General features: G+C 48.8%; 1 protein-coding gene across 4 annotated transcripts in view; it reads right to left on the bottom strand.

The window, feature by feature from the left end:
- Positions 1-27,432, bottom strand: part of ABCG1 (ATP binding cassette subfamily G member 1) — a 104,430-nt gene that overhangs the window by 61,106 nt on the left and 15,892 nt on the right. For 2 of the 4 annotated variants that reach the window (XM_077118970.1, XM_077118971.1), the window contains exons 1-2: positions 13,813-13,907; positions 7,497-7,740 (exon numbers count right to left, since the gene is read on the bottom strand). In XM_077118970.1, the coding sequence (XP_076975085.1) occupies positions 7,497-7,740; positions 13,813-13,854 (286 nt within the window). In that variant the 5' untranslated portion in view covers positions 13,855-13,907. Of the gene's footprint in view, positions 1-7,496; positions 7,741-13,812; positions 13,908-24,809; positions 24,893-27,432 lie in introns of those variants that run through there. The other 2 variants (XM_077118972.1, XM_077118973.1) reach the window with 2 other exon arrangements.

The following is a 27,432-nucleotide window of genomic DNA, read 5'->3' as shown; positions in this document are numbered from 1 at the left end:
GTGAGAAGTGAAACTAACGGCTTCTAACCAGACAAAATCCATGCAAGCCCATCAGCTACCATCCTAACTCTGAAAATTCCTCTCGATGCCTTTTTTCACAATATGGGCAAGACAACTGGGTATTAGATGCATTTTATTTGAAGGTGAGCTTTCCTATATAGGTTCTGGAACTTCACTGGCATGCATTTGATAAAGAATGTTTCTCCATTACAGATTCCTTGCTTGTAGAGTTCAGTTTTTCTAAATATATTTAATCTGACCTACATAGTTACCTTTGTCCCTTATGTAAGCTAATCTATTGATTCTAGAACTGAACTCAAAAAGAGCAGGTGTATGGTTACTAAACATTTTTTTCTGCCAATTTATAAACAAAAGAAATGGTTTCATGTTCAGCAAACTGTCACCTATGATTATTTTTCTTGGATTTGGTAGATGAGGTCCTTTGTTCAAGAACGTGAAGTTTGCAGGATACAAGCATATTTGAGGTATTTGAGAAAGACATGAAGGCACCCAGCAGGTGGAAATGAGTATGGCAAGATGGACCTGAAATGGTGACCTGATGGCTCCCTAAGCAGAATATAGTCAAAGTTACAATGAAGAGGCCGGATGACTCCAAGAATGGGACTCTAGGAAAATGGCAGACTTAGCATTCCCAGATGAAGATCGTGCCAATCAGAGAAGGCAGGGTTTTCAGCCACTAAATCAAAGGTGAAAAGGAAACCCAAGGCCAGTGTTGGCAGGACCCTCTGAGCTGTGTCCAGGGCAAGGGTCGGCAGTTGGGTTCTGAAGTCTAATAATGGTACACTTTTGAACCACCTACCTCTGATTCCGAGTCCCAGTCCTTGGTCGTTTGGTTTCCCTGAAGTGGACTCACAAGGAGAGGATGAGCCAACTGGAAAAGGGGTGTGTCTAGAACCCTTGGCTGTTACAAGTCTTCCTGTAAACTAGTAAATTGCCCTTTTGGATTTATGCATCCTGTGAGATCATCTGATACGTGTCTTCCCTGATAATTAGCCATTCTTAGCATTTTCTTTTCAAAGCTTCTTTCTGAGTCTATAAAACAAAGGATCAGAACCAGCCTGGAAGACTTCATCACCAAAGGGGTATCACCCCTGGATCCCTAAGCAGGTGGCCTGCCTGCCTGCCCCAGGGACCCACCAAATATTAAGCACTTAAGGACTTGTCCCTGGGATAAAGGCAGGAGCTTTCAGGTCCTCCAAATTCCACCAAGGCAGCCCAGGTCCATTCGGTCCCCTTGGTAAATGCCCCAGCCCCAAGAAAGGAACCCTTGCAAGAAGGCCAAGGACTTCATTCTGCACAAAACACTGGCCATAGCCTCAAGTAAAGACAAAGGCAAAAGAATGAAAAGCAATTTACTTTTGGACCCAAAGGGAGCTCCACCTTAGCATGATATCTACCAAGAAGTGCAAAAGTAATCCATTCATTCTAGGGGACTATAAATCTCCATCAGTGCCGAGCACCAACCCTTCTGAAAGCACAGAGCTGTCTCAGGAACTCTGCAGTTCTCTGGGACTGGACTTCCCTTCCATCCCTGTTCCAGAGGGATGGATCAAATCGCCCAGGACTTGGTTGGAATCCAGTCTTCCCTTAATGGAATTCCTGAAAAGGATATGCTAACGGCACATTCCACTCATTTTAGCCAGCCCATTATTACAGGTACTCGCCTTGTGAACTAAAGAGGGAAACTAAGAGAAAGCAAATTTTAATTTGAGAAAGGTGTTCAGTTTATAGCTTATAAGCAAACCAGTGAAGATACTTTGACTTGAAGCTGCCCAGAATGCTTAACTCCTTCCTGGTCGGATTTCAAAGTAGGAGATGTTATTCAATTCCATCATGGTGTTACCATTTTGAGATACCAGGATGACTGGAGAATAGTAAACTCTCTACTAAGCTCTATAGCCCCAGATTCCTTTTGTTCTCAACCTGCACTTCATCACAAGTTAATCTTGGGAGGCATATTTAACATTTAAGAATCGTGTCACCTGTTTGAGAGGAATCACGCCACACTCATCAGCATAAGGGACCATGGCAACTAGAACCTCTCCAAAGGAATTTGAAATTCTTTTATGCATTGTAAATGACAAAATGTAACTGACATCCAAGCAGGTAGACAAAAGGAAAAATAAATCAGAGTTAACATACAGGGTGATCCCGAATAATCTGTAAACAGGTGAGGCACCTTCAGGCCATGGACAGCCTAGTGGTGTACCCGCCACAGGACTAAGTGGTTCCTAGTCTCCTGGTAAGTGCCTGTTGGTAACCAATCTTGGCCTGTTGTCCTGCAGACCCATCTTCTCTTTGACTATGACCCTGAGCATATCCAAATCTCATATCAGTTTTCCGCAGGTAAAACAGGCGTGGGGCGGCTGGGGGAGACCCTCCTGAATCACTCCTATGAGCCAAATGGACTGAAGACCTGCTTTAATTTGAGTCAATTACAGCTGCAAACTGCTTGGATCTTCTTGGAGGGGGTAGGGAGGAACATGCAGGGTACTCCAAGTACTAGGTTTGTTTGTTGTGACCCATCATCCTAATAAAAATGAGGCCCCCTTTGTGAATGGGCATAGAAAGCCAGAAAGCACTATCTAGATATAAAGTGTCCTTCCCATCTCCATCATGTTCATCTAAGAATTCCATTATGTGGAGTCGCTTCTTAAGAAGGAGTCCTAAGTGTTATCAACGTGGTGTCTACCTTACAGGAAGAAAAAGCTGCTTTCAAAAAATGTCACACAGAGGGGTTGGGGAGAACAGCTAACTCAGATTTTTCCAGTATGTCCCCTGCCTAAGGGTTTGTATGGTAGCACTGAAGTCACCCTTGCTCCAAACCATTTGTTCCATCAACTTCTGCTGCGTGAGTAAACTCCTTGAGGGAAAGTAATTACTGTATCAGAAGCTTGTGAAATTTTCCTTTGGGTGTACTTTTTCTCCTGAGAATCGTTCCTTTCTGAATTATGTTCTCTACTAGGAATCTATTACATGATCTAGTTTTTCCTCCAAAGACATCATTAATCATATGATGAAAATGTAACTACAATTGAAAATTCAAGATGTATTTACTGTTCAACGTCACATGCAATGCTCAGCAACTGTCAGGGTCAAGTATTTTAAAGAATCGGAGCTAGGCATCTCCTATTGAAAAATACTGCTATTGACAATAGCTTTGAACGACCACCAAGAACTGGCAGAAATATCTTTCTCAAAGCTCCAGAACAAATGCCAAAACACCACAGTTAACGGCCTGAGGACCACAAGAAAAATGCTACTTAAAAGTAGAAGTCGCTCCTGGTGCCCTGGCTGATCCCTCCTCCATGCTTCACCTGTTGGTGTAAAGTGAATATCAGAGAATATGCAAGCTCACAGAGACAGACATTAGGGGACAGACTGCTTGGGGTGAGGGGATGGGGCAATGGGAGTTAATGCATAAAGGGCATAGGATTTCTATTTGGGAAGATGAGGAAGTTTTAATACTGGAAGGTGGTGAGGAAACTGCAATATTGTGAATATGATCAATCCTACTGAATGGTCTGCTTGGGAGGAGTTGGGATGGGAAGAACTTGTGTTGTCTATATGTTTCCACAATTAAAGAAAGAAAGAGAGAGAAACTAAAAAGGTAAATACAATGAAAGACAATACATGACCCTGGATGGGATCTAACAAGGCAGGAGAAAAGGTCCAAAAGGACATAAGAAAAAACTGGACTACAGACTGTAAGTTTTGTATCAATGTTAAATTTCTTGAACTTGATAACTGTATTTAAGGTAGTCACATAAGTAAATATCTTTGTTCTTAGATGGCAATATTAAGTGCTCAAGGAGCATGATGTGTACAGCTTAACTCAAGTGTTTAGAAGAGAGAGAGAATGATATGGCAAATGTGGTAAAATGTTAAAATTGGTGGAGCTGGGTGACTTGAGGAGGGGGTTAGGAGCATGTTAAAGTTCTCTGAATAGGGTTTGCATTATTTTTGTAACTGTCCTTTAAGTTTGAAAGTATACAAAATAAAGTTTATAAAAAATACTGCTATTGAGTCACTCATCACTTTTCTTCTAAAGGATTGTGAAGTTCACTTTTCTCTGTCTTCTCTCTTTAAGATAATTATGTTGGAATTCACAGTGCCATTCTAGTCACAATACCAGCTTTACTTCCATGTTCTATGTCAAGTGTGTGTCCTAGCACTGTGTTCTGGGTGAAGTAGTATGAGAAAAAGACTTTCCTGAAATTAACGGGAGTGGTCCAGTGCCATTGTAATGGACAGCAGACTCCCAGCTTTGGCTCTCACCTTGAGCAAATTGCTTCTGCTCTCAGATTCCTGTTTCCTTGACTATACAATGAAAGGACTGGACCAAGCACCTTCAAAACCCCTTCAGCTCCTGTGTTCTGTCTGAGATGCCTTATCCACCCACAGTGTGATAATCATAATCAGCCCAAGAAGTTGTTAAATATTAAAAAGTTAAAAACAATCAGCTTGATATTAGGTAATGAAAAAAATATGATGAAAAAAAGTAAGAGAAGTTGCTCCTAACTCCTAGGCCACCCTTGGAGTCACACAGGGAAGATCCCAGATAGAACATCTCCACAAGAAAAAAGGGAAATGCAGAGTGGGGCTGGGACTTGACTTCTCAGCTTAACCTGATCATTGATGTAGACTGAGAAAAACCCCAGCTCTCAGAGGGACTAAAAAGGAAAAGGGAAGAACCCACGTTAAGAGGAAGAAGAGCCAGACTTCAAGAACAAGCAGGAGCCAAAGCAGACCAAATTAGTGAACCCTGTCGGAAAGGTGTAAGTGGAATTGACATGTTCCTGGACCACAGAGGAACTCCAACTGGGAAGCCCTGAGTCCAGACAAAGCATACTTTTATCCTGAGGGAGGCTATCAGTTGGGGAAATAGGTTACCCAAGTTCAGGGTCAACTGGGGTTAGCACCCAAGAGAGAGCTGATGATAAGAGGGTGGTAAGCAACAAGAAGAGCTTCTGCAGTTAACTCCCCTCAACAGGGAAAACTCTAGGTTTTCCTGGCCACCACCTCCAGCCTAATGGAGGAGACAAGCCTGCGAACAAGAGAAGGCAGGGCCCTTGGTGGGCAGCCAAGCCTCCAGGAAGAGCCTTGGGCTGGGCAAGGTGCCACCACTGTGTCATACTACATGGCATTTGAAACCTCTCACTAGCTTGGGAGCAGGGGCACCTTGCCCTTAACCCCTTTTCGTCTCAGTTTTCTTTCTATTCCTGTAGAAGGTAGGCTGTTTTCCATCCTAAATATATGCTGGAGCAAAAATAAATAAATTTAAAAAATCTAAATTTTCAACTTCAGGTAACATAAACAAAGAAAAGTATAGAATTTGGGGGAGGTAAAGAGAAGCTGGACACAGCTGCTGTTGCAGAGAAGGGGAAGCCAGGGGAAGCCAGGCAGCAAAACTATGCCTTGCTTGTTGAGAAACCAGCAACTGGGGCAACTAGGCAGATAGTGTCCATCATCCCCTGCAGCTCTAACCATCTCTGACTCATGGGTAGGTCCCCTGTCACCCATTTCCTACTCCTCCCTCCTGAGCTCACACAGGTTACTAGAGGGCAAGTGCCTTATTTGTGGCCACCTAGGCTGAGCCTCCAAGATGGGTCAGCAAGAATGGACAGCTTATGGTCCCTCCTTCACAAATCAGTTGGCATCAGCTATTAGTTAAGTTTGACATTTAATGTGACCAGGTTTAACACTTAGAGAACATAGGGTTTACATGTCACACACCTGACCAAGAAGGGATTTTTCTTCACTTGTAAACATCAACAGAGCCCTTGCTGTATGCTAGATATTGTATGTTGGATTTCAAACAAAGATTCTGCTACAGTTTTCAAATGTTTGCATTTTGACATTGCAAACCACCTTCGTTTTACTTATCCAAGCATTTTCAACCATCATGACAGCGTTTCCATGGTCACAATTAATAGAGAGATGGAAGCCGTTCTACGTTACTTACAAGTTCAGCACAATGAATAGATTTATAGGCAAATCAAGCAAAACGAAATAAGGTCCTCCTGATTTATTGCGGATATTTTTCTGTAAAACCTTTCTTCAAGTTGAGAAAGAAAAGGCTGCAACCCTATGCTGAAATGTTAACAGGCTCAAACAAGTGTTCCCATCCCCAAACCTGCCACAGAATTTCTTTCATAACAAAATAGGCTAGCATACTCTGAGAATGTCAGTATCAGATAACAGTGCCATACAATCAGCCATTGAGAAGATAAAGAGTCTGTTCCTGGTTGATTAAACATAGATATAAAATTGTCCACAACCAATCTGGGCTTGTAGTTTCCAGAGACCAGTCTATCAAGGTCTTAAAATTGAGGTTACAACCAAGAGAAGAGTGCCCATGCCAACGGTCTCAAAGGCTTAGGCTTCAAGAGAGTAGGAAAGCAAAATGAAGGTATAGGAAGAAAAAATTAAAAATTACAAAAAGCACATCTTGGTTGGTCTTCTTCAAAAAGAAAAAAAGAGCTGAATCTAGATTTAAGTCCAATAGTACCTGAGTCAATTACATTGTTCAAAATTCCTCCTAGATTTTCAAGTTGATTTAAATGATGCATTAGAATCCAGGGACCATTGTTTCTAAGTGATGTCTAATATATCTTCTCTCCATCAGGACCTGCCCCCTAATCCACCTGAATGACTTATGGACCAATGATCGGCACAGGAAGCAGAGGAGATGAGGAATAATTTCTACAGGAAGAAATAGGATGGAAAAAGAAATACCAACCCAGAGAGACATGAACTCTACACGTTTTGAATAGCTAGAGCTGGGAAAGGAAGCATCCAAGTTGCTGAGAAAACTCAAAATACAGTTGTCAACTGTCAATTCCCTTTAACATTTAGAAAGCCTGTGGCAAACTCCTATACTCTTCTAGAGGACCTCATGAATTCTGTCCCTCTCTATTTCTTCAATGTTTATATCTATATAGCTCATTTAAGACAGTTACTTTATATTTATAGCCACCCCACCCACCCACATACACACAACCATCACTACCAAAGAGTCCTTTAAAGATTCTTAATGTAAATGATTGGTTTCCAGAGAGGTCACTGACTACTATTTTACACTTCAAATTCAAGAAATAACAACTGTCTTCCATTTGATCTGATATGCTAAAACAGGTTCCACCTTAAAACATTAACCAACAGCATCCATGAAAAATGACCCGGAAAAAAATACACATTGACACTGGTCAAACTCTGTGACATTCTGTGTCTTTTTTCAGCTACAGATTATTCATAATAATGCCACAGAACTTTCGAGTTAGGATGATCCTTGAAATCATCTAATTCAATCTGTTAAAAAATGAGACCTAAAGCAATGAAATAAATTGACCATGGCAACAACAGAGTTAGGTTGAGAATGTTAGCCACCCAATTTGGGATTTACCCCAAATAACCAATTAATTCCTACACATGATCCTCCCATTTCTTAATGAACAAAATGGCTTCCACCCTACCTTTCTTCCTCCACCAGGGTCCTTCAGGAACGGAATAGGAAAGGTCCTTGAATTCAATGTTCACAGCTGCCCTCCGAGGCAGGGAGGAAAAGCGCTGGGCCTCTGTGAGATTGTTGTCCACTTTCTTTAGATGTCCATTCAGCAGGTCCGTCTCAGTGGCGTCCATGCCGCTGGAGACCACCTCATCCACAGAGACACACACCGACTTCGGCTCCGTCATTGCTGCAGAGTAACTGCTGGCATTCTAGAAAAGCAGGGAGGAAACAACCACATATGTTAGAAGCTGCATCAAGGAAAGGAGCATCCAGAGATTTGCCATCAGGTCCAGGGGCATTGATTATTAATTGCAACGCAGCTTAAACTCCGAGCACGCCTTTGGCACGAGAAAAAAAGATGCTGACCTAAAGGAAGTTCTCTCTATCAATCATTTTTTCTTCTATTCAAAAAATGCTTAAGATAGACTGCTACAACAATCAGCAATTTTTCCTTTGGAGTCATAAAATCTGGTCACAAAACTTTAAGAATGTATCGTTTGCCTCCAAGAAGAAAACACTTGTCACCATAATCTATTTACAGTCCACTCCGATAAAAACTATATAGAGAGCTTTGATATGATCTCTAAAAACTATGTAAAAGTTTTATTTCTAAAATGAGCTATCCTAATGTCTTCCTCATGTAATCTCCTTAAAAATTCTCAAGAGCGATAGATCTTGACCTGCTTGACCTGCTGGGTCTTACGGGGTTGGTCTTTTGTATTTACTTTAAAAATATCCAAATCTCTTGCAACTCTACTTTCTCACTCTGTCTTCATAACAGAATTGAAATGTTGGAAAGGCTGATATTTTTCTCTTATACAGATGAGAAAACGGGGGCACAAATGATTTAAGGAATATGCTTCAAGTCCCACAGTTGAGTAAGTGGCAGAGGTGAAACCAGAGTTTGAGTCATTAGAAAAACAGGTATTCTTTCCACTACATCATTAGAAGGCCTACGATTTTGTAGCTAGCATTGGCTTTTAAAGCTTCCATTGGGAGCCAACTGAATAATAACAGATGTGCCAAGAACCAAAAGTATTTTTGCAAAGAAAGGAATGTCCCTTTCTTATGGCTTGGCAACCTTGACTGAATCAATAGGTTCAAGTATCTCCAAAACTCAGATGAACACTGGGTGAATAAATGTTATGCTGTACTTCTGCTAGCTGCCTCTTGGCTCAAGAGAGAAAGCTCTACATTTCCAAAAGCATGGGCTTTCAGCGGCTCTCCATACCATTGAAAGTTAAATAGGCAGGGACAGCCTATTGGATAAACATCTATTGTTAATTCAGGTTATCCTGACTGATCTGGGGATTGAGGAGACATTGTAGTGTTTTCCTCTCACAGGTTTGTTCAGTATTTCTTTAGAGTTGCTAGCTTTGACCATTATTGTTCCTGATATAAAATCAAAACAAAAACAGAATGGATCATCAAAAAAAATCCCCACAAACCTCAGCAACTCCAATGGTCAAAGAGCAAAAACCCCATTAGAATGTCCCAAAGGAACAGAGCTGTATTATATAAGAAGAGCAGGTGTTACCTCCGTTGCAGTATTTAAGGGTTCAGAAATCTGTCACTAAGCTTGGGGTCTTCAAATAGTTAAAACAGAAATGTGATGGGGGAGAGGCGAGCATAGGGTAGTCCCCATTCTTTTTATGACTGAAAATAAAGCTTTGCATTGTAAGAACAAAGACACACTTACACACATACACGTATGCACACACACACACATACACACACCCCTCAGAAGCATCTCCTATCTCTGAAAATCTTAACCAAGTCAAAAATTAGCTCATTGACTATAACATTCTATGGATAAAAATAAAGGTGCAGAGTAAAACTCTGACAAAATTAGGGGCTTGGTTTGCTGCTGGCACCGAGCATGTGAAACGTTTCAGACAAAAACATAAGTAGGTTCATAAATGCCCAAAACAAAGTTAGGGAAGGTTAGTCTTTGTCTGACAACAGGACTCTTCAGAGCCTCGGGGTCACACTGTGGCTCAGGGACCCAGAGAGGGAGCTGCAGGCTGAAGCATGTCTGTCCGGGTGCCTTTTGGGTTGGAAAATCTTGAAGAAATAATAGGAAACCCTGCCCTAGCTCGGCCCTCACTTGTATTGGCAGATGGGAAGGAATGTGCAGCTTCCATTCCAGCCTTCCCAGAACAGGGTCCTTCACCATTTCTTCTGACCCCTCTGGGACCACAAACCTCTGTCACAGGTTTATAACCTACCTTGACTCCAAAGGAGCCCCGGAAAGCACTAAAGGCTTCGTGAGGTAGAGGAGGGAGCAGCGGGTAATAAGAAGTTCTAGGCCTAATCCTCAAATTCTATTCTCCTGCATGCCTCGCCACACATAGGGGAAGGCAGAAAGTGCTGGTTCTATGCCCACATCTTGCTGGCAGAACTTGGGTTATACCTCGGGACACCCCCCCCCCCAAAGGCTGTACACTCTGATGGGGCAGGGAGAGTGACCCAGCCAGCTCCTCTCCACTCTGCGCCCCCTCGACTTCCACCCCTAGCATTCCAGCTGCCATGGCTCATGTAGAGCCTCTCTTCAAGCACCCAGCACTAGTGCCTGACCCCTGATGAGCCCCGGGGATTGGCTGCTTCTTTCCTTTCTAAAGAAACCCCCAACTACACAGGCTGGATAATCACTGCCCCACCCAACTGCCAGCTGTGGCAGTGTCAGACCTATATCTTGATGAGGGTTTGGTGTGCCCCACCGGATTCTAAGTTTAACTGTCCATTCACTCACTCATTCAACCATCCATTCAACAAATTCAGCACTAACTTAAGCCTGGGGGTCAGAGTCAGACAGACAGACATGGCCTCTGGCCTCAGCAAGGTCATGTTCAAGGTCAGACTCCAGGCAAGACAGCTAGCAATAACAAGGCAAGGCCTACATTGAGGCAGGGCAGGGATCCGGAGAGGTCATCTAGCACAGCACAGGCCCTGGGCTGGGGGAGTCAGGATGGAGTCTTTCTGCAGAAAAAAATCTAAGCTGAGATGAATAAGGTGAGATGGTCAGGGAAGCAGGCATGTGCTGGTCATGTGCTCCACGAGAGGGAATAGCATGAGCAAAGGCTCAGTGGCATGCGAGATATTCCTGGATGGAACATCCAGGGATCTGAAAGAGATTCAGGGATTGGAATGCTGATTATGGGTGGTGGGAAGATGGGAGGGAGGGGCTTTGGAAAAAGATGAGACTAGCCAAGCAAACAAGGTTCAGACAGCAAAGGGCCAGCAACCTTGTCACCGGCTTTGGACTTTATCTAGAGGTGTCTGGGGAACCAGGGAGGGATCTAGGGTTGGAAATAATGGGGACAGATTCGCAGTTGAGAACAGGTTCCTGCAGCACCATGAAGATGGGGTGGGGGTGGGGGCTGCTGCAGTAAAGAGGTAATGGTGGCTCTAATCAGCTGGTGGCAGTGGGGATGGAGAAAAGTGGACAGGCCAGTAGGACAAAGTGGTGACTAAACTGACTGGGGGAGAGAGAGAGAAGCAGGAGTCAGATACTCACTATTTAAAATATTAGATAACAATGCCTCCCGCATACTGGGCAAGTGGTTATAAGCAATAAGTTACTATTGACTCAGCAATTACAGCATACCTATTAAACTCTGTTCAGTATATATCCTACCCCTTCTTCTCGCCTTGTCCCTATTAGGGGAGGAATCTAAGGCACAGAGAGATTGCCTGACTCACCCAAGATCTCATGGGCAGGGGGTCAGCTCTGCGGGGCTTTCAAGTCTGTGCCCCCATTCGCCCACTTAGCCTCCATAACCACAGAAGGACAGCTCGATTCCTGATCTGCATTTGAATGTTGCTTAACCTTCCATAGGCAAGTTCTAGGTGACCCTGGCTTGTCCTTGTGCTTGTTCACTATAGGAAATTCCACAACAGATTTTGGAGCATGACAGGACCCCTCCTTACCCCCCAAATAAATAGCCATCAGAGCTATGCATACACTCGCCCTCTGTTCCTCCATGGGCATCGAATGGCCTGGCCCCATTAATAAAATCACAAACACCCATGCGATTCGAGGCAGAAACCTGTCCCTCCAAAATAGACCAGCTCTCTGGAAAGACAACCTCAGATGAGAGTGGCAGGCAATGTAGGTTACAGCTCAATTCTCCTCAGCCTCTGGAGCTCATTAAAAATAAAACAAATACCACTTCCCTCCCTGCTGTTTGCCTTTCATTTTTCTGCCTCCCTATGTTACAAAGGCATTGTCTTTGATGCCGCCTCCCCCCATCCACAATTTGTGCTACATAATAAAATGTAAATAATAGTAAGTTCATTCATGGATGCTGAGTGCTCAGCAGACCCTGTTTGGATTTCTTCCTGGCTGCTGTTCATGAGAATATTTTCTTGGGCACGGAGCAGGATGACCCATAATTTCACTTTGGATGCTCGGCAAAGAGATGCCTACTTACCCAGGAGGGTTTTAAACAGTCACTGAGCCACCTCTGGGGCATTTTGAGACACGTTCACTCTGTTTACTCCAGGGAAGCAGAGTGAGAGGAAGAAACTTTCTCTATAACATAACCTGACCTAAAAGAACATTCTACATCTTAAAACATGCAGAGTGATTATTTTTCCATATTTATAAAGCACCCTTGTACCTCTAAAAGGACTTCCCAAGTTACCCAGCATGTAAAATTTCTGAAAATTTCTCTACCTCCAAATAACAACCATCTCTCTAATTTTCCATGATCAACATAATTTAGAAGTCCCAAATAGAGAATGAGTATAAAAGGAATTCCCAAGGGAATGTGCCACCAGAAAAAAAGCAAATGGCATGCAGAGGAGATTGGCTTTTAAGCTTTTTTCATCGCCTCACAGATGTAAGGAGCCGAGCTGCACAGGCGGAGATGCTGTTAGAGATGGGAACTGGCTTCTGAGTTCTCCAACCACTGGGTCTTCCCTCCTCTACCAATGACTTGTATCTGCCAGCCCCATTCTATCGGTTTACACAAAATCATTATATAATGAGCTGGCCACACTCGGTGTGTTCTACAGTAACCTGTTTGGAAGCATAGGATGCAGTTGTCAGGACAGAGCATGCGCAGAAACCCAGCTACTTTTTTTTCTCTCAAGCTCAAGGCAAGAGGTAACTGTCGGTCAAATCCTGCTGAGCCCAGCTGACTTCAAATACAGGATGCTAAAAATGAAATAAAAGGGGGAGGGGGGCTGTGAAACTCCGGTAGTGCTATGCTCTGAGCGCTTACAGCCTGCGCGAAGAACCAGCAACGTAGTAAATACATGGATAGATGGTGGATAGAAGACGGATAGATGGGTGGGGGCTACGCGTTGGAACACGGAATCCTCTCTTTTCCTACTTTAAATTACCTAAAATAGACTAACTGCAATGCTAGTTTGCTAGGCATAGGAAGCAAAGGCCCTGGGATGGGATGGGATGGAATGGGATGGGGTGGAGAGGAGTCGGTGGGAGTTGACAGTAAAGCAAGCAAGGTTCGTTTTCTTTTTTAAAAGTGAGTTGATGGAGATGTTACAGAGGAGCAAAAGGTGTTTCTTCCCCATCACTTGTGAAAGCACTTGCAGTCACTGAGTCTAGCAATGAATTCGCCCGTGTCCCGTCGCCCCCTCCGGAGCTGACACCTCGGGAGAAGTGAGACGCGCGCCTCAGTGCCCCGGGCCCTGTCTCTCCAGGCTGCAGAAAGGCGGCCGGCCCGAAACCAGGCTCGCCAGTCGCCGGCCTCCCCGGGGAGTCGCCGCCCTCTCCCCAACTCGGTTTCAGGGGAGGCTGACCCGGAGGGACGCAGCGGCAGCACAGGCTCCGGCTCTCGGGGAGCAGCTCCCTCTTTTGTTCTCGCAGACCTTACCCGGCGCTCCGGAGGGTGGCGCGGAAGTCCCTGCTGCCCAAGCGCCCGGCCGCGCGCGCCGGCGTGGGGATCCGGACTCTCGCTCCGACTCAGGCTGCGGCCCCTTCCCAGCGCGCTCCGTGGCCCCAGGACCCCTGCCTCTCACCCGGGGGCGGGCGAGTTCAAAGCCATCTCCCCACTTTGTGGGGCTGCCTCACTGCCTCCCGCTCCACTCGTGGCCCCTCCGCCTTCCCCGCGTCCTCGGCCGGTCCGAGGAGCATCCTAAGCCGCCAGGTGACCGGAGCAGGGGACGGTCGGAGCCCGCGCCCCGAGAACGCGTCCGCGGGCGCGGTGGGACCAACACTGGGGGCCTCAGGGTGCGGGGGCGGATCTTTGCGTGTTCCCGCTCTCCTTGAAAACAGAGGCCAGCCCCGCGGGGCGAAGGGTGCGCTCACTCACCATGGCGGTGCCGACCGAGAAAGCGGCCATCAGACAGGCCATGCCCCGGGGGCGCGGCGGCGGCGGCGACGGCGGGGACGAGGCTGCGGGCGGCAGGGACGCGGCGGCGCGGACGAGGCTGCGGGGACGCGGCTGTTCCTCGGCGCTCCTGTGCGCCGCGCTCCGGCTACCGCTCGGCTCTGGCCCAGACTCGGCTCCGGCCCCGCCCCCGGCCCGCGATTGGCCGGCGCGGAGGGGGCGGGGCCGCCGGGCAGGTGAAGGAGCGCCTCGTGGCTCCAACCCGGGCCGCTGACCGGCTCCCCAACCCCCGGCCCCGGCAAGCCGTCCGGGGGCTGGGGCCCATCTGCGTTTGTCCCGAGAGTCCCTCCCGCCATCTGCACGGGGCCGGCAGGCACCGTGGGTTTCCCCGGTCCACGCCCACCCCCCCTCAATTTGAGCCCGCGGGGTCTCCCGGCAGACAGCGGCGTCCCCACCGCCCCGCCCCACAGTCTCCAGGCCCGTGAGGCTGGGCCAGTATGGCCCGAAAGGGCGTCCGGGAGGGAGGGCGGAGGGCAGGGGCTTCGTTTCTCCCTGTCCTCTGAGTCGTTGGGCGCCTTTCCCCCCGGGAAGGACCTTGAGGCCTCACTGCTGCGGGGACGAGAAGTGAAGAGGACCCTGGAACGTATGCCGCCCCCCACTCCAGCTGAGCTAGACGGGGTGTCCCCGTCTCGAGGCGACGCATGCACAGCTCCGTGCAGCGTTAGCCAGGCGCAGTGCTAGGTGCTGGGGAACCAAGGGGTGCTGGCTAAAGGAGCCGGGGCCTCTGCGCCCCCCGCCCCAGAAGAAAAGCTGTGTTTTGCAGACCGCCAAGTTCCCAGGCCCGGCTGGCAGCTGCGCTGCCTTGAATGTCCTGGGACGGAGACCCGGGTGCCCTCTCACTTGGCCCCCCGACTGGAGCAGCAGGTGCCTGGGGGCTGTGACGCCCTCCTTACACAGAAGTGGGACTGGTTTCTGGTAGCCATGGCCACACGTGCTTTACCGGGCTCAGCTGCTAGTACTTTGGGGTGACCTTTGCCTGTTGGGACCCCCACGCAGGAAGGTGTCCCCCCAACACCACCACCGTCACACCTGGCCTGCTGGAAGCCTCTTTCTTGATCCTCATGATAGAAACAGAAAGGAGGCAAGGTTTCCCCACCAGGCAGGTGGGCTTCACAGCCCCAGCCCAGCGAGCCCCTCATATCACAGGAGGAAAATGAGGCAGGATGCAGCTGACAGCTTTCCATGAATAGTTTCACCTGAGTCGCTGGTATTTTATGAGAGTGAAACCTCTATTTTACCCTGTGCTGTGACAAGGGAGATCTGACAGCTATACTTCCCCGCACCACGCTCAGGATGGCAGGACCAGGGGCCGGTGGGTGCCCTACAAGTACTGAGCCCAAGTGTGGTGGAAATGGGCTTCAAACCCACAAGCCTCCTGGGGAGAGTTTAGGCCACAAGGCAGGAGGAGAGAAATGCCCTGCCGTGTGGGATGGGACGGATCCCCCCGTGGCCACCACGCCACTGGCTCCAGGGCAAGAGGAGGACACTGGCTGCAGACCCGCCAGGGATCTTTGGTGAGACTCACCAGACACTTCCCAGCAATGTGACCAAGCACACGACACAAATTTCCAGATCCAGCCTCCTCACCTCACAGAATGTGTCCAGAATCTCCTGGGGCCGGCCCTCCCCACTCCCCCCGCACCCTCCCTGGAGCTCAACACACTGTGGTTTGTGCGGGATTGATCTGCCTTCCACTCAAGGGTGGCTGACTGCCTTTGGCCAGTCTGTGTCTCCCACCCAGCCTGGCTGCAGTGGTAGCTTCAGGAGCTGGGGCCGGAGAGGAGAGGCCAATCTTGCCCAGCTCCTGGGGCACCTGGAGCCCAGCGTGGAGCCTCAGGAGGGAACGGACATCGTTGGAGGCACAGAGAGCAGCCTGCCATAAGCTGGGTCCTCGCTGGGAGGCCCGAGCTGCTGGATTTTCTCTTCATGGGCACTGAGAGTCCTCGAATATGCGTCTCTCCAAAGGGGAATTCTAAGTACCCTGTGTGGGGCTGCTGGGGAGTGTCTTCTTCCTTCCTGCGGCTGCTGCCACAAGGTAATGTAAAGTCTTGGGGTGGGCGGGAGGGGGTACTTAAAACCACAGACATTTATTGTCTCACGGTTCTGAAGGTCAGAAGTCTGAAACCAGGGTGCCCGCCGGGCTCCTGCTGGAACCTGTACCCTATCCTCCTGGGCCGCTTCTGTCTTCTGCTGGCAGTGGCAGTCTGGGTTCCGCAGCTTGCAGCGGCAGCACTCCACTCCCTGCCTCGCTCCTCTCGTGCCTTCTCCCCTGTGGGTCTCCTCTCCCCTCGTAAGGACATGGGTGTTATGGGATTGAGGGCCCACCCTACTCCAGTACGACCTTACCTTAACGAATCCCAAACAGGAGCACAGGCAGGGACCAGGACTTAGGACTTGCACCTGTCTTTGTGTGGGATATTGTTCAGCCCACTCCCGGGACTAAGTGGTATCGTGCGTGGAAAGCACCTCCCACGGTGTCTGGCACAGAGCAGGTGCCCCAGCTCTAGTCCTTACGATGCCATCCTCTCGAGCCAGATCAGGGAACAAGAGAATGAGAGAGTAGGACACATCTGTGGGGTTTGCATCAGGGTGCTTGGTTAAATCCAGCTGGCTTTAGCTAGAAGGGCACGCCTTGTCCTAGGTAAAAGAAAGTATGCTCTGCTGGGGACAAGAACCCACACTATGTCCTCAGATCTGGCCTCTTACTCTCTCTGTGGTCCATCTACTGGCTCCCCTCCGACAGGCCATGTCCCCATGGCCCTCCTAGCAACTCCAGGCTTGCATCTCAGCAGTGTGCAGCCAACTATACTGCTCTGAAGCAGGGAGGGGGTGGGAGGGTGGGTGAGTAAAGCACAAACTCAGTCAAATGGATCAAACAAGCAGCCAGACAGGTCAGCCCCGTGGAACCATGCATAAACAGTGGGGGGGCCAGGGAGGTCGGCCCGTGGAACCATGCATAAACACTGGGGGGCCAGGGAGGTCGGCCCCGTGGAACCATGCATAAACACTGGGGGGCCAGGGAGGTCAGCCCCCACGGAACTACGCAGAAAGGTTGGGGGGGCCGGGTCAGGTCAGCCCCCACAGAACCATGCAGAATGTCTGGGGCACAGGCATCCTACCAAGGCCAATTGGAGGTGCTCTGAGCAGAAGAGTGGGGCAAGCCAGCACAAGAAGGGCTCCTCACGGGACTGTGCAGTCCAGATCTCAACACTAAGGGAAATTTCTCCAAAGACATCACTTACCGGTGGCCAGCCAGGCTAGGCTTGAATTCCGGGACAGTTGCTACCCCCTCAATAGGCAGCCATTTCAGTATGAAGCAGATTACATTGCTAGCCACCTGCCCCTGTACCTAATGAGATGCCCCGTCCCTCTGACCACTCTGGGTTCTGGAACCCACTCCTCCACATAATAGGCCCCCAGCCATCCAGTGATGGCGCCGTGGTCTTCTCCAGACCTCCTCTTCTCTGGACCAAGTATCCCCAGCCTCTCAGAGTCTCTCGGGCATCCTTTGTGAAAGACAGCCTTCATCCGGCCTACTCTTTACTGGTTGAGGTTCAGGTTGTCAGGGTTCCTTGCAAAATTTGGGGTCCAAAGCTGATCATCTTTTATGTCTGACCAGGTCAGGGCAGAGCAAGGAGAGGTCATCGGCTCCCTTACTCTGGACGCTCTACCTCTACTAATGCAGCCCCAGTTGGCATCACCCTGTTGCCGCTCATTGAAGTCTCAGCCAATTAGAAACCTAGGTCTTTGTAAAGGGAACTGCTATTGCATCTGGCCTCCTTCATCACACACAAAGTTCACATGGTTTTTCCGAACCTCGCTTCAGGCTTCACATTGCCCTCTATGAAGACCTTATTTCTGGTCTCTCCATCCTCCAAACCTGAGGACTTGGTCTTGCTATGAGGACCTGCATGGTGCCTGGCAAGGGTGGGTACCTATAAATCAGATGGATACTTGCTGTGGGGTTGTGAATTGACCAGGTAAGCTTTTGCAGCTAGCTGGCCATCAGGGGGTGAGCTGGCTTGGCATCTTGGATTGTCCCCATCCCCGGAGGTCCTAAGGAAGGTTTCTGGTTCTCTCCAGAAATCCTTTAAGGAACCCCCATAGCTTTCAGCTGCCTCCCTCCCAGCAGGATAAGAAGAATTGTAAGGAGTGCATTCTGCATTAATCAGGCCTCCTAGTGATTTGGTGGTTTGGCTTTTAACAGGTTGCCGTAGAGCCTTCTTTGATCACAGGGTGGGCCAGCTTTGAATTTACCTCAGGGGACTCCTCTTGGCCAACTTTCTTCTCAAGGCCAAAGATATCAGCCACACGTTCAGCAGACACATTGAGATCATCTACTCGGTGCTGGGAATAGAGGGATGGACACAACAGGAAAAGCCCTTCCCTGCAGTGTGGTTTAGTTCTGGACACAGAAGAGATAGCCAGGGAAAGGGGACAGGGAGTGACAGAGGACAAGTTGAAGTGGGAGCCCCGACATGGCCTGAATATATTTTCAACTTGTTCCAGAAGCCTGTCATTTTAGGGATAATTCTTTGCTTAGGCCAGAGGAACTCTTGTCATGTTGTTTGAGGAGATCCACCCAGAAGCAGATTGGGGACGTGGCCTCAGGACTTCAGCCCGCTCCTGCCCTTCTAGGATCAGCCCTACACATGCCCTGACTTAGGCTGCCCTCTGCAGCCCCCTGCCCCAAACCGCCTCTCCCAGGACTATGCCCTGACAGTCAGTGCATCCCGTAGCTCACTCTCTGTGGTGGCCACTGCCCATCGCGCCTCTAGCATGGAAGCTCCACGGGGACAAGGGCCTGTCCACTGACAGGTCCCAGCACCCAGAGTGGGGCCTGGGTGAGGCTTCTGTCTTGGGTCCTTAAGCGGTTAAGGTGACCCTGCCCCAGACCCCCCAGCCCCAGTCTAGGCCATTTCCAGGGTGTACACATCCTCCCCACCACCCATGGCCCTGAGCTCATAGCACCCCGAGGGAGCATCTTGCCCATTTCTCAAGTCTCCATTTCATGGCGGGAAGCAAAATACTAAAGGAGAAGGCTGCCCCCTCCCCCAGGTCCTGTGTTTACCCGGTAGCAACATAGGGGTCTCTGGGATTTCTTTCTCTAAACTACAACCAAATTAGGGACTGAGTGAAGGGATGTATTTGTTTGTTTTTTGATCTTGACAACACAGAACTTTGATCCTGAAGGTAAATGTTTCCAGGCAAGTAAGAGCAGACTATGGTGCCAGAGTAGCTGCGCTCCCAGCCATTGGGAAAGGGGAGCTGCTGCCCCTCCTGGCTGATGCTGGGGAGAGGGAAGGGGCCTCGGGGAGGGGGGAAGGAGGAAGGGCAGGGATGGTCCCCCCCCCCCCGTATCCCCAGGCCCAAGGCAACCTCTGCCAACAGCAATTGCTTACTGGTGGGCAGAGACCCCCAATTGGCCAACTTGACATGGGCCAGGCCTGGAGACCTGCCTTCTGGTCAGATCTGCCCTCATGGGCCGCTCCTCTGCTCCTCCCACAGCTCAGTGGAAAATTAAGGGCCACTGACCCTTTTCTACCAGCGTTTGTGCAACAACCATAGCTTCCATGAGAGAGAGAGAAAGAGGTGGGGAAGATGGAGGTGGGGAGGAGGAGGAGGAGAGAGGGGGAGGGAAGGAGGGAGGGAAAGAAAAGCAAGTATCTTAAAAGGTAAGAATAGGGTAGAGGAAAACTATGCCTTAGGATAAGAAAGGGGAGCAAGCAGATTAACTCTGTGAAAGAAAAAGTGGCAGCCTATGGCTAAGCACACACACTGAATGGGACTTCTGTCTTGTTTCATTTTCAAGAAGCAGATTTTGTAGTCATCACATTTGCTGGATTCCTATTTGCTGGCCCCCTTGCCTTACACGGAACCTGTCTCCGACCTACAGGGTCCCCACACCCATCAGACCCCATCACATCCCATCACACCCCACTTGGCTGACGGGAGCTGCGGAGATGAAGGAGCAGGCCAGGTGCCCCTCAGCCTCCACCAGCACACACCTGTCTGGAGGTGCAGACGAAGGAGGAGTGAGGCGATGGGAAGAGCGAGCAGAGAGGGGAGTGCAGGGCAGAGGGGCCAGTGGAACTGCCCAGAAGGCTGAGGTGGAAAGGTGAGCGCAAAGAAGCTGTTTACAGGGGAAGGAAAACAAAACAAACTGAGTATTTCACAAGTAAGTGAAGAAGAGGCGAGTTCCATATCCCAACCAGACTATTTTTGTTTTCTTCCACTAACATGTAAAAGAGAGTGGCTAGGAAAGATCTAGAAAACCATCTCTTCCAAGAAACGGTAAATAACATCTGGCCATGGGATGACCTTCAAAGTTGAAGATTAGAACAAAAATCCGAGGCAGGCTCCGGTTCCTGGAGCCCTCCTTCCCATACATAGTATAAATTCTCCCATCCGTCCATCCCCCAGTGAAAGACCCAGCTAGGACATACTGGTTGAACCTGGGGGGCTCGCGGTGTCCTCTGTCCCCCACCTCCATGCAGTCACCACAGCTCTCAATCCCCGCCCTGCCCTGAACTGACCAGGATGCTCCTTCCTTCCAAAGAGGACCCGGGACCCCAGGGGGTCCACCAGGCTCTTCCTGGGACATCCCCGGGCCCTGGAGGGGGAAGGTCTCTTCCCTTTGGGGGCTGGTAAGCCAGACAGCGAGCACCTTCCTGGCCACAGGCGCGTCTGGCTGAGGATGGCGAGAACAGCCTGCGAAGGGGAGCAGAGCTGGAGGAGAAAGCCACGAGGCCTTCGTCGTCTGAGCTCCTGGACCCCGATGTCCTGGGTTTGAGCTTGTCATTGGCCCTTCCAAAGAGGTGGCGGCAAGAGGAGAAGCTGTGGCTGAGCAACCCCTTCCAGCTCGGGCACCTGGGACGAGTTCTCCCCTTACTAGCAAAGGGTGGGGGTGATGTGCCCACCTTTTAGTGTTTTGAGGCTCAAAGAGGTCAATATTTGAAAGTCCTTAGAACAGTGCCCAGCTATAAATGTTGGTTGTTAGTAATATTTCCCATCTGGGAGCCGGCCCGGCCCCTCTGGCTTGGAGGCCGTGCATCTGGTCCCAACCCCATGCAGTCAGAGGCCCGGGGCCCAAGCCCAGTTCAGGCAGCAAGCCTCACAGAGAGCTTAGAGATCCCCCATACAGCCCTTTGTGGCCTCAGCCTCTGCTGCCCCCCAGCCCATGCCTCAGCTCCCCAAGGAAATTATAAGTCCCAGGGTCTCTTTAGGATTTCTTTGTCTCAGGCATTGCTCATAGCGTGCCTCCAAGCCAGAGGAGGGCTTAAAGAAAACCCTCCTTTAGGTCTGAGCAGTCTCTGATGGTTTGGGTGCATCGTGACCTGTGGCCCTGTCTGACCCCCAGAACCCCTGCAGGTGGGAGGGCAGATCCCATCCCTGGGGTATCTGGTGTCTCTCCCCATCATTAGGGGCAGGGCAGGGCCCCGTTTGTGATTCCTACCGGGCAGTCTTTGGAAGGCTGGTACGCCCGGCCGAACCCCGGATCTGCCCCTCCACGGCTCGCAAGGCCACAGCGGGAGTCGCCCAGTGCCCAGCATGCTGCCTGCCCGGGACCCCCGGGCTCTCCTGGGGGCTGCACATCCCATATCCCCACTCCGCAGCTCTGGGAACACGTACAGAACCTCCCGCCTCCCTCCTCCGGCACCCAGCACTCCTCTGGTGGAGCCCAGGCTTTTGAAAGCAAAAGTCAGACGAGGGGATTATCTTTTGCCTGCGGGGAAACTTCTGCTCAGGGACTAGAAACTCAAAATTCCCCAGGGCAGGAGGAAAACAACCCAATCAAAAAGAAAAGGACTTGGTTACTTTTTAAGGGAGGGAAGGGGAAAATATCTAGAGCAGGGAAAATTCAAATCAGGAGTTATCTCAATAAATTCTCCTACCCCATGGAAATAAGGAAGTGGAGGCTCTGGGGGGCTCTCACCCACCCAGGGTCACGGAGGCAAGGGACCAGGTCTTCCGACGCCTGGCTGGGTGCATTTTTCACATTTCTGCAGCTGTTAAATATCTATTGCATGAATAGACCAAAAATATTTCAAGAGAGGGACAGAGATCTATAAGAAGCCCAAGTTCACTGTGTTGAAAGTCACGGGACAGGCTTCTGGAGGGATGGAGAAGACATACTGTTCCCTATTCCTTCTGCTGAATACAACTCAAAACCCTGGACGATGCCTATAGAACAAAATAGGGCTCTGGGAAAGGCGGAAAGAAGGAGGCAGACTGAGCAGAGGCCCCGTCACAGAGGGGCGATGGGGTGGTGAGTTCCCTGGGCTTTGTCTCAGCCCCATACATTGAGCTGGCAACCCGGAAATACCAGCAGGCACATTCAAGGAAAGCCCCAACAAAAGACTGCTCTCTGTAGCCGACGGAACAGGAAAGGAGCCAACTAGCAAGATAGAAAACTGTTGAAGAAAAGCTGCTCCACTCCAGACAAACACCACTGGAAAAGTCACGAGCTGCTCCCACCGAGCCAGCCAGGAGAGGGGAGCCCAGCTGTGTCAGACTAGAATGAAGGGCCCTGACCCCATCCCCCAGCCACAGCGGTGTGGGATGAGGAGAAGAGGGGGTCGGGATTCCTCCCCAGCTTGCAGTAGTGACAGCCCCTTTCTGTCCCCACTGTCAGAGGAGGCCTCGTAGGGTCAGGACTTACACCCCCTCTCCACCAGGAGGGTACCACGGGGGGCAGTTGCTCAGCCTCCTACCCCCTCCAGCCAGGGAGGTACCGGTGGAGGCTGAGTGGGAGCTGGGACGCCCACTGCCACCGGCACAGACGGCCTCCCCCCCACCGGGTGTCGACAGAGGCCACGGCGGGAACCTGGGGCTCTGCCCCTCCCTGGCAGTAGCAGGTAGCACCTCTCCCCTGGCTCCCTGCCACAGCGATGTCGGAGAAAGCCTGTTAAAACCGAAAGTCATTAAGATCTGGAGTCATATAAATTACACCCCAAATATCTAGATTTCAATTTAAAAATTACCCAGAATACCAAGAATCAGGAAAATCTCAGTCTGGATGAAAAAGCACAATTGGCAGTGTCCACACCGAGACGAGCGGCGTCAGACCCCACCCAGGAACACCATGCAGCAATGAAGAGGAGCGAACCAGCGACGTAAACAGCGACCTGGGTCAAGCTGCAGACAATGAAGTGAGTGAAGAAAGCGAGTCCCAAGTGACGACAGACTGTAGGCTTTCCTTTATATAACTTTCCTAAATGACAAAATTCTAGGAATGGAGATAAGCTGAGGGGTTGCCAGGAGCTAAGGAGGTGGCGGGGGGGACGAGGGTGTGGCGAGTAAAGGGCATCAGGAGGGATGCTTGTGGCGATGGAAACATCCTGAATTTTAACTGTCCACACCAGCATCTTGGTTGTGACATTGGACTCTAGTTTTGCTAAATCAGGGGAAACTGAGTAAAACGTACTTGGGCTCTCTCTACGTACTGCATCTAAGTCTATGAATATCTCAAAATAAAATGTTTAATTAAAAAAAAAAGCAGTCACGGCTGGTCCTGAGTGAGGCTGTCCTGGAAGAGGGGGCATCAGATCAAACCCGTTGTGGGGAGCACTTCCAAGGACGTGGGGGACTTTGAGAGAGGCATGAGGAGAAGACAGGGACCCAGGCGCATCCAGGCACGCGGCACTGAACACAAGGGAGCATTTGTGACATCTTCTGTCAACTCTCAACTTGATGAGGCGAAGACAGGCCCCTGTTTTGAGAAGAACCGAGAAGCAGCACGTGTACGTAAGGGACGAGGACAGAAGGTGACCCTGGATCAAAACAGAAAATCCCAAAGTCCAAGTGCTTGGTCTCCTCACTGGAGACGTGTGTGCGGGCAAAGCCAAGCTTCTGAGGCACCTGCAGGCACCAGCCGGTTCCTTTACCTCTCAGAGCCTCAGGCCTCGGTGATAGGGGAATAAAGACCACCACCGAGTAGGTGGATATGAGAGGGTATTTCAGGTGCCCTGGGAGATGGAAGAGAGGGAGGCTCGTGTGCTTCTGACAGATTTCTTCCACCTCGTGAGACAAGCACCCCTAATCCGCCCCCAATTGCTTCCTCTGCACACCTCTCCCCAAATGGCGTTACTCCCCTGGCTTCCTATGCTGACCTGCTGGTCAGGGAGTTCCGAAGGAAAGAAGAGTGGACAAACACTCCCAAATCACTGGGCAGGTTAACTGGCATCCCCCACACCTTCTTTGTGAGCAGGGTCTTTGCAGGTCAGAAGAGGTCACACTGGGTCAGGGTGGGCTCCAACCCCAAGGCTAGTGCCCATCTAAGGAAAGGAAACAGATGCCCGGAACCAGGAGAGCGCACGGCATGATGGCGATGCGGCGACCAGCGATGCCTTTGGGGCCAGGAGGCGTCCAGGACAGCCGGCTGCACGGGAGGCCCAGAGAGAGGCGGGGGACAGTCCTCCCTCGCCGCCCACTCGGGGAACCAACTTCCCTGGCTCCTTGATTTCACACTTCTGGCCTCCTTCTCCGGTTTTAAGCCACTCAGTTAGGTGGCATTTCTTACGGCAGCCCTGGGGCCAACTTCAGATTTACAACATTTCAATATTAAATACCCAGGCGCTTGGCTTCTCAGTGGCAGCCACAACATCTGGCCCTGAATCTGCCTTGTCGCTGCCCTTCCCGGTCTCAGGGTTCCAGGACAGGTTCCTTCTCACTGGACCCCAGCATCTAACAGGTGCCTGGCTCCTGGTTGCCTCCCAAATACTTGTTTTCTAACTGATTTAAATGACAGACACTTTATATCATGGTTGAATCACAAGTTATCTGCTGCCCAAACTGAGAGACATGATTTATTTCTTCCTTGATCTACAGCTAGTACTACAACTAGCCAGTTACATTTACTCCATACACTAACATTGCAAAACATATTCTTACTAAAAAGCATTTTGTCAATGACTCACCCACAAATCTAGGCATAAGCACTTCCGAAGGAGCTTGTCTGCTGCAAAGTGGTCACCCAAAGAAGAGACCCCTCTGCTGCCAATAAGGGAAAGATTCTTGTGTGGGGCAGAATTTAAACTTTCACCACCGCAGACACAAAAAAAACCCAAACCGCAACCGATGACTCGATTTCTGTTTTCTGTTACAAGGAGAATGGTTTTCAAATAAGCATGATGCAATCAGATGTGTATTATTAAAATTGCCCAATGTAATTGCTGCTGCAGAAAACAGGAAGTGAGAGAACAGGTTACTAAAGGGCAGTCCTGTTCCTTCCCAGCCTCCTAGGCATACAATGCACCCAGCACCTATCTGCCTGGATAGACTCAAGTGTGAGACTCTACCTACGTCCCACTTTTGGTCAGCTTGTAGCTTTTGCTTTCATGAACATGTCATTTGGAATTTATGCTTTATAACACACATTGAAAACAGTTACAGCAAAATCTGAACTTCATCAGGGTCTGTAAGGCAATAGTTAGGGGTAAATCAAGCATCTTTGAGTAAGGTCTAGTATAATTTAAATAGCATCTAATGGTAGCTCTAGTCAATGATGATTGTTGCAAAGTGGGGTAAAAAGTGTTCGGGTAAAGTATTCGATAACTCAGCATTTGAAAAGGTGTCATGACGACCCAACCGTCGAGGCCTGATGGCTCTGGAGGGCATATCAGGAACCTGGCACTGTGCAGAGAACTTTACATTCATTAGCTCACAACTCTATGAGCCAGACACTGTTATGACCCATATATGGTAAGCAAGGCACAGAGAGATTATGTAATTTCCTGAAAGTCACACAGCAAAAAGCACCCAATTTCAGATTCAAAACAGGCCAGCCTGGCCCTAGAGACTGCTTTTTTTTTCCTACAAGAAGGATTTTTCTTTTTTTAAGGGCACAGATCTTAATGTAAAGCTCAGTGAAGTTGGCACATGTGTACTTCTGTGTATTAGCAACCCAGATCATGATGTAGAACATTTCCATCGTATGCCAGTGCTCGCTGTACCTCTTCCCAATCAATTCCTATGTCTAGTGGCAAAAGCAATTCTGCTTCGTTCATCATAGATTCATTTTGTTGTTGTTCTTGATTTTCATATAAATGTAACCCCCAGCAGGTATTACATCTGACTTCTCTCACGCAACGTTACCATTTTGAGATTCGTTAAAGGCGTTTCCCGTATCGGTGGTTCATCCTTTTATACCGCAGCTACTTTCTCATTTTGCTGTTGATGGACACTTGAGTTGTTTCCAGTTTTTAACTATTATGAATAAAGCTGCGACCAACATTGTGGAATGTGTCTTTTGGTGGACAATACACTCCTTTCTTTTACATAAAATTGATGGATCATGTCTTAATACTACAAACCAGTTTTCCAAATGTATACCCGTTCATTCTCCCCCCCAGCCATGGGAGAGGCTTCCAATTGTGCCTCATCCTTGCCACCACTTCCTACTGTCAGGTTTCTGTTTTGAATTTAGTCATTCTGATAGGGGTATGCTATAACATCATCAAGGTTTTATTTTGCATTTCTATACCAATGCAAATTAAATGATGTGCCTGTTCAATTTTTTCCCCCACTTGTTCAATTTTTTCCCCCATTCTTAATTGAATTTTTTGCTGGTTTAGTATTGATTTGTAGGATTTGTGATTATATTTTGGAGCTGAGCCTCTGTGACATATGTGGATTGTGAATCTTCTCCCAGTCTGTAGCTTGTCATTTACATCGATAGATGATGGAAGTTCTTAGTTTTAATAAAATTCAACTTATCAATTTTTTTATGTTATTGTGGGTTTTTTTGCATGTAAATCATATTTCAGAAATCTCTGTTTACACAAGAAATGAAAAATTTTTCTTTTAGAAACTTGATTATTTTCATTTTCATGTTAGAATCTAGGGCCCACTGTGAATTAATTTTTATATATGCTGAATGGTAGAAGTTGTGGTTCCTGTTTTCCATCTGCTTATTCAATTTCTATTACGATTGAAAACAGTCCTTTCCCTGTTAAGTTCTACTGGCTCTTTGATGCAATCGCATGACCATAAATGGGGATGGAAAAGGTACATTTCTGAATTGTCTAATCTTGTCCATTGGATTGTTTGCCTGTCCTTGCACGAATATCACAGCATCTTAATTAGTGTCACTCCAAAATAAGTCTTGAAATCTGAAATGTCAGCCTGACAACTTTTGCTTTTCCTCAGATTGTCTTGGCTTTTCTAAATCCTCTGCACTTTCATATACATTTTAGAATCATCTTGTTAACTGTCATCAAAAAAAGGGAGGGGAGAAAAAGAAAGAACTTATTAAGATGTTGCCTGGGATTGCTTTGAATCTCTGAAACAGTTTGGGGAGAACTGACATCATAACAATATTAAAAAGTCAAATCCATGAATATGGAATATCTGTATACCTTCTTTAATTTCTCAGCAGTGTTAGTTTTCCATTTAAAATTCCTGTCCATATTTGGTTAGATTTAATTGCAAGTTATTTTGTAGTTTTGATATTATTGTAAAGGATACATTTTAATCTCACTGTCCTATGCTTTGTTGCTATTATGTAGAAATAAAATTGATTTTTCTATATTGGCTTTGCAT

The sequence above is a fragment of the Tamandua tetradactyla genome, chromosome 10, assembly GCF_023851605.1.
Source record: "Tamandua tetradactyla isolate mTamTet1 chromosome 10, mTamTet1.pri, whole genome shotgun sequence".
Lineage (NCBI taxonomy): Eukaryota > Metazoa > Chordata > Mammalia > Pilosa > Myrmecophagidae > Tamandua > Tamandua tetradactyla.
The sequence above is the reverse complement of the archived record's forward strand: the minus strand, read 5'-3'. Positions and strand labels throughout refer to the sequence as shown.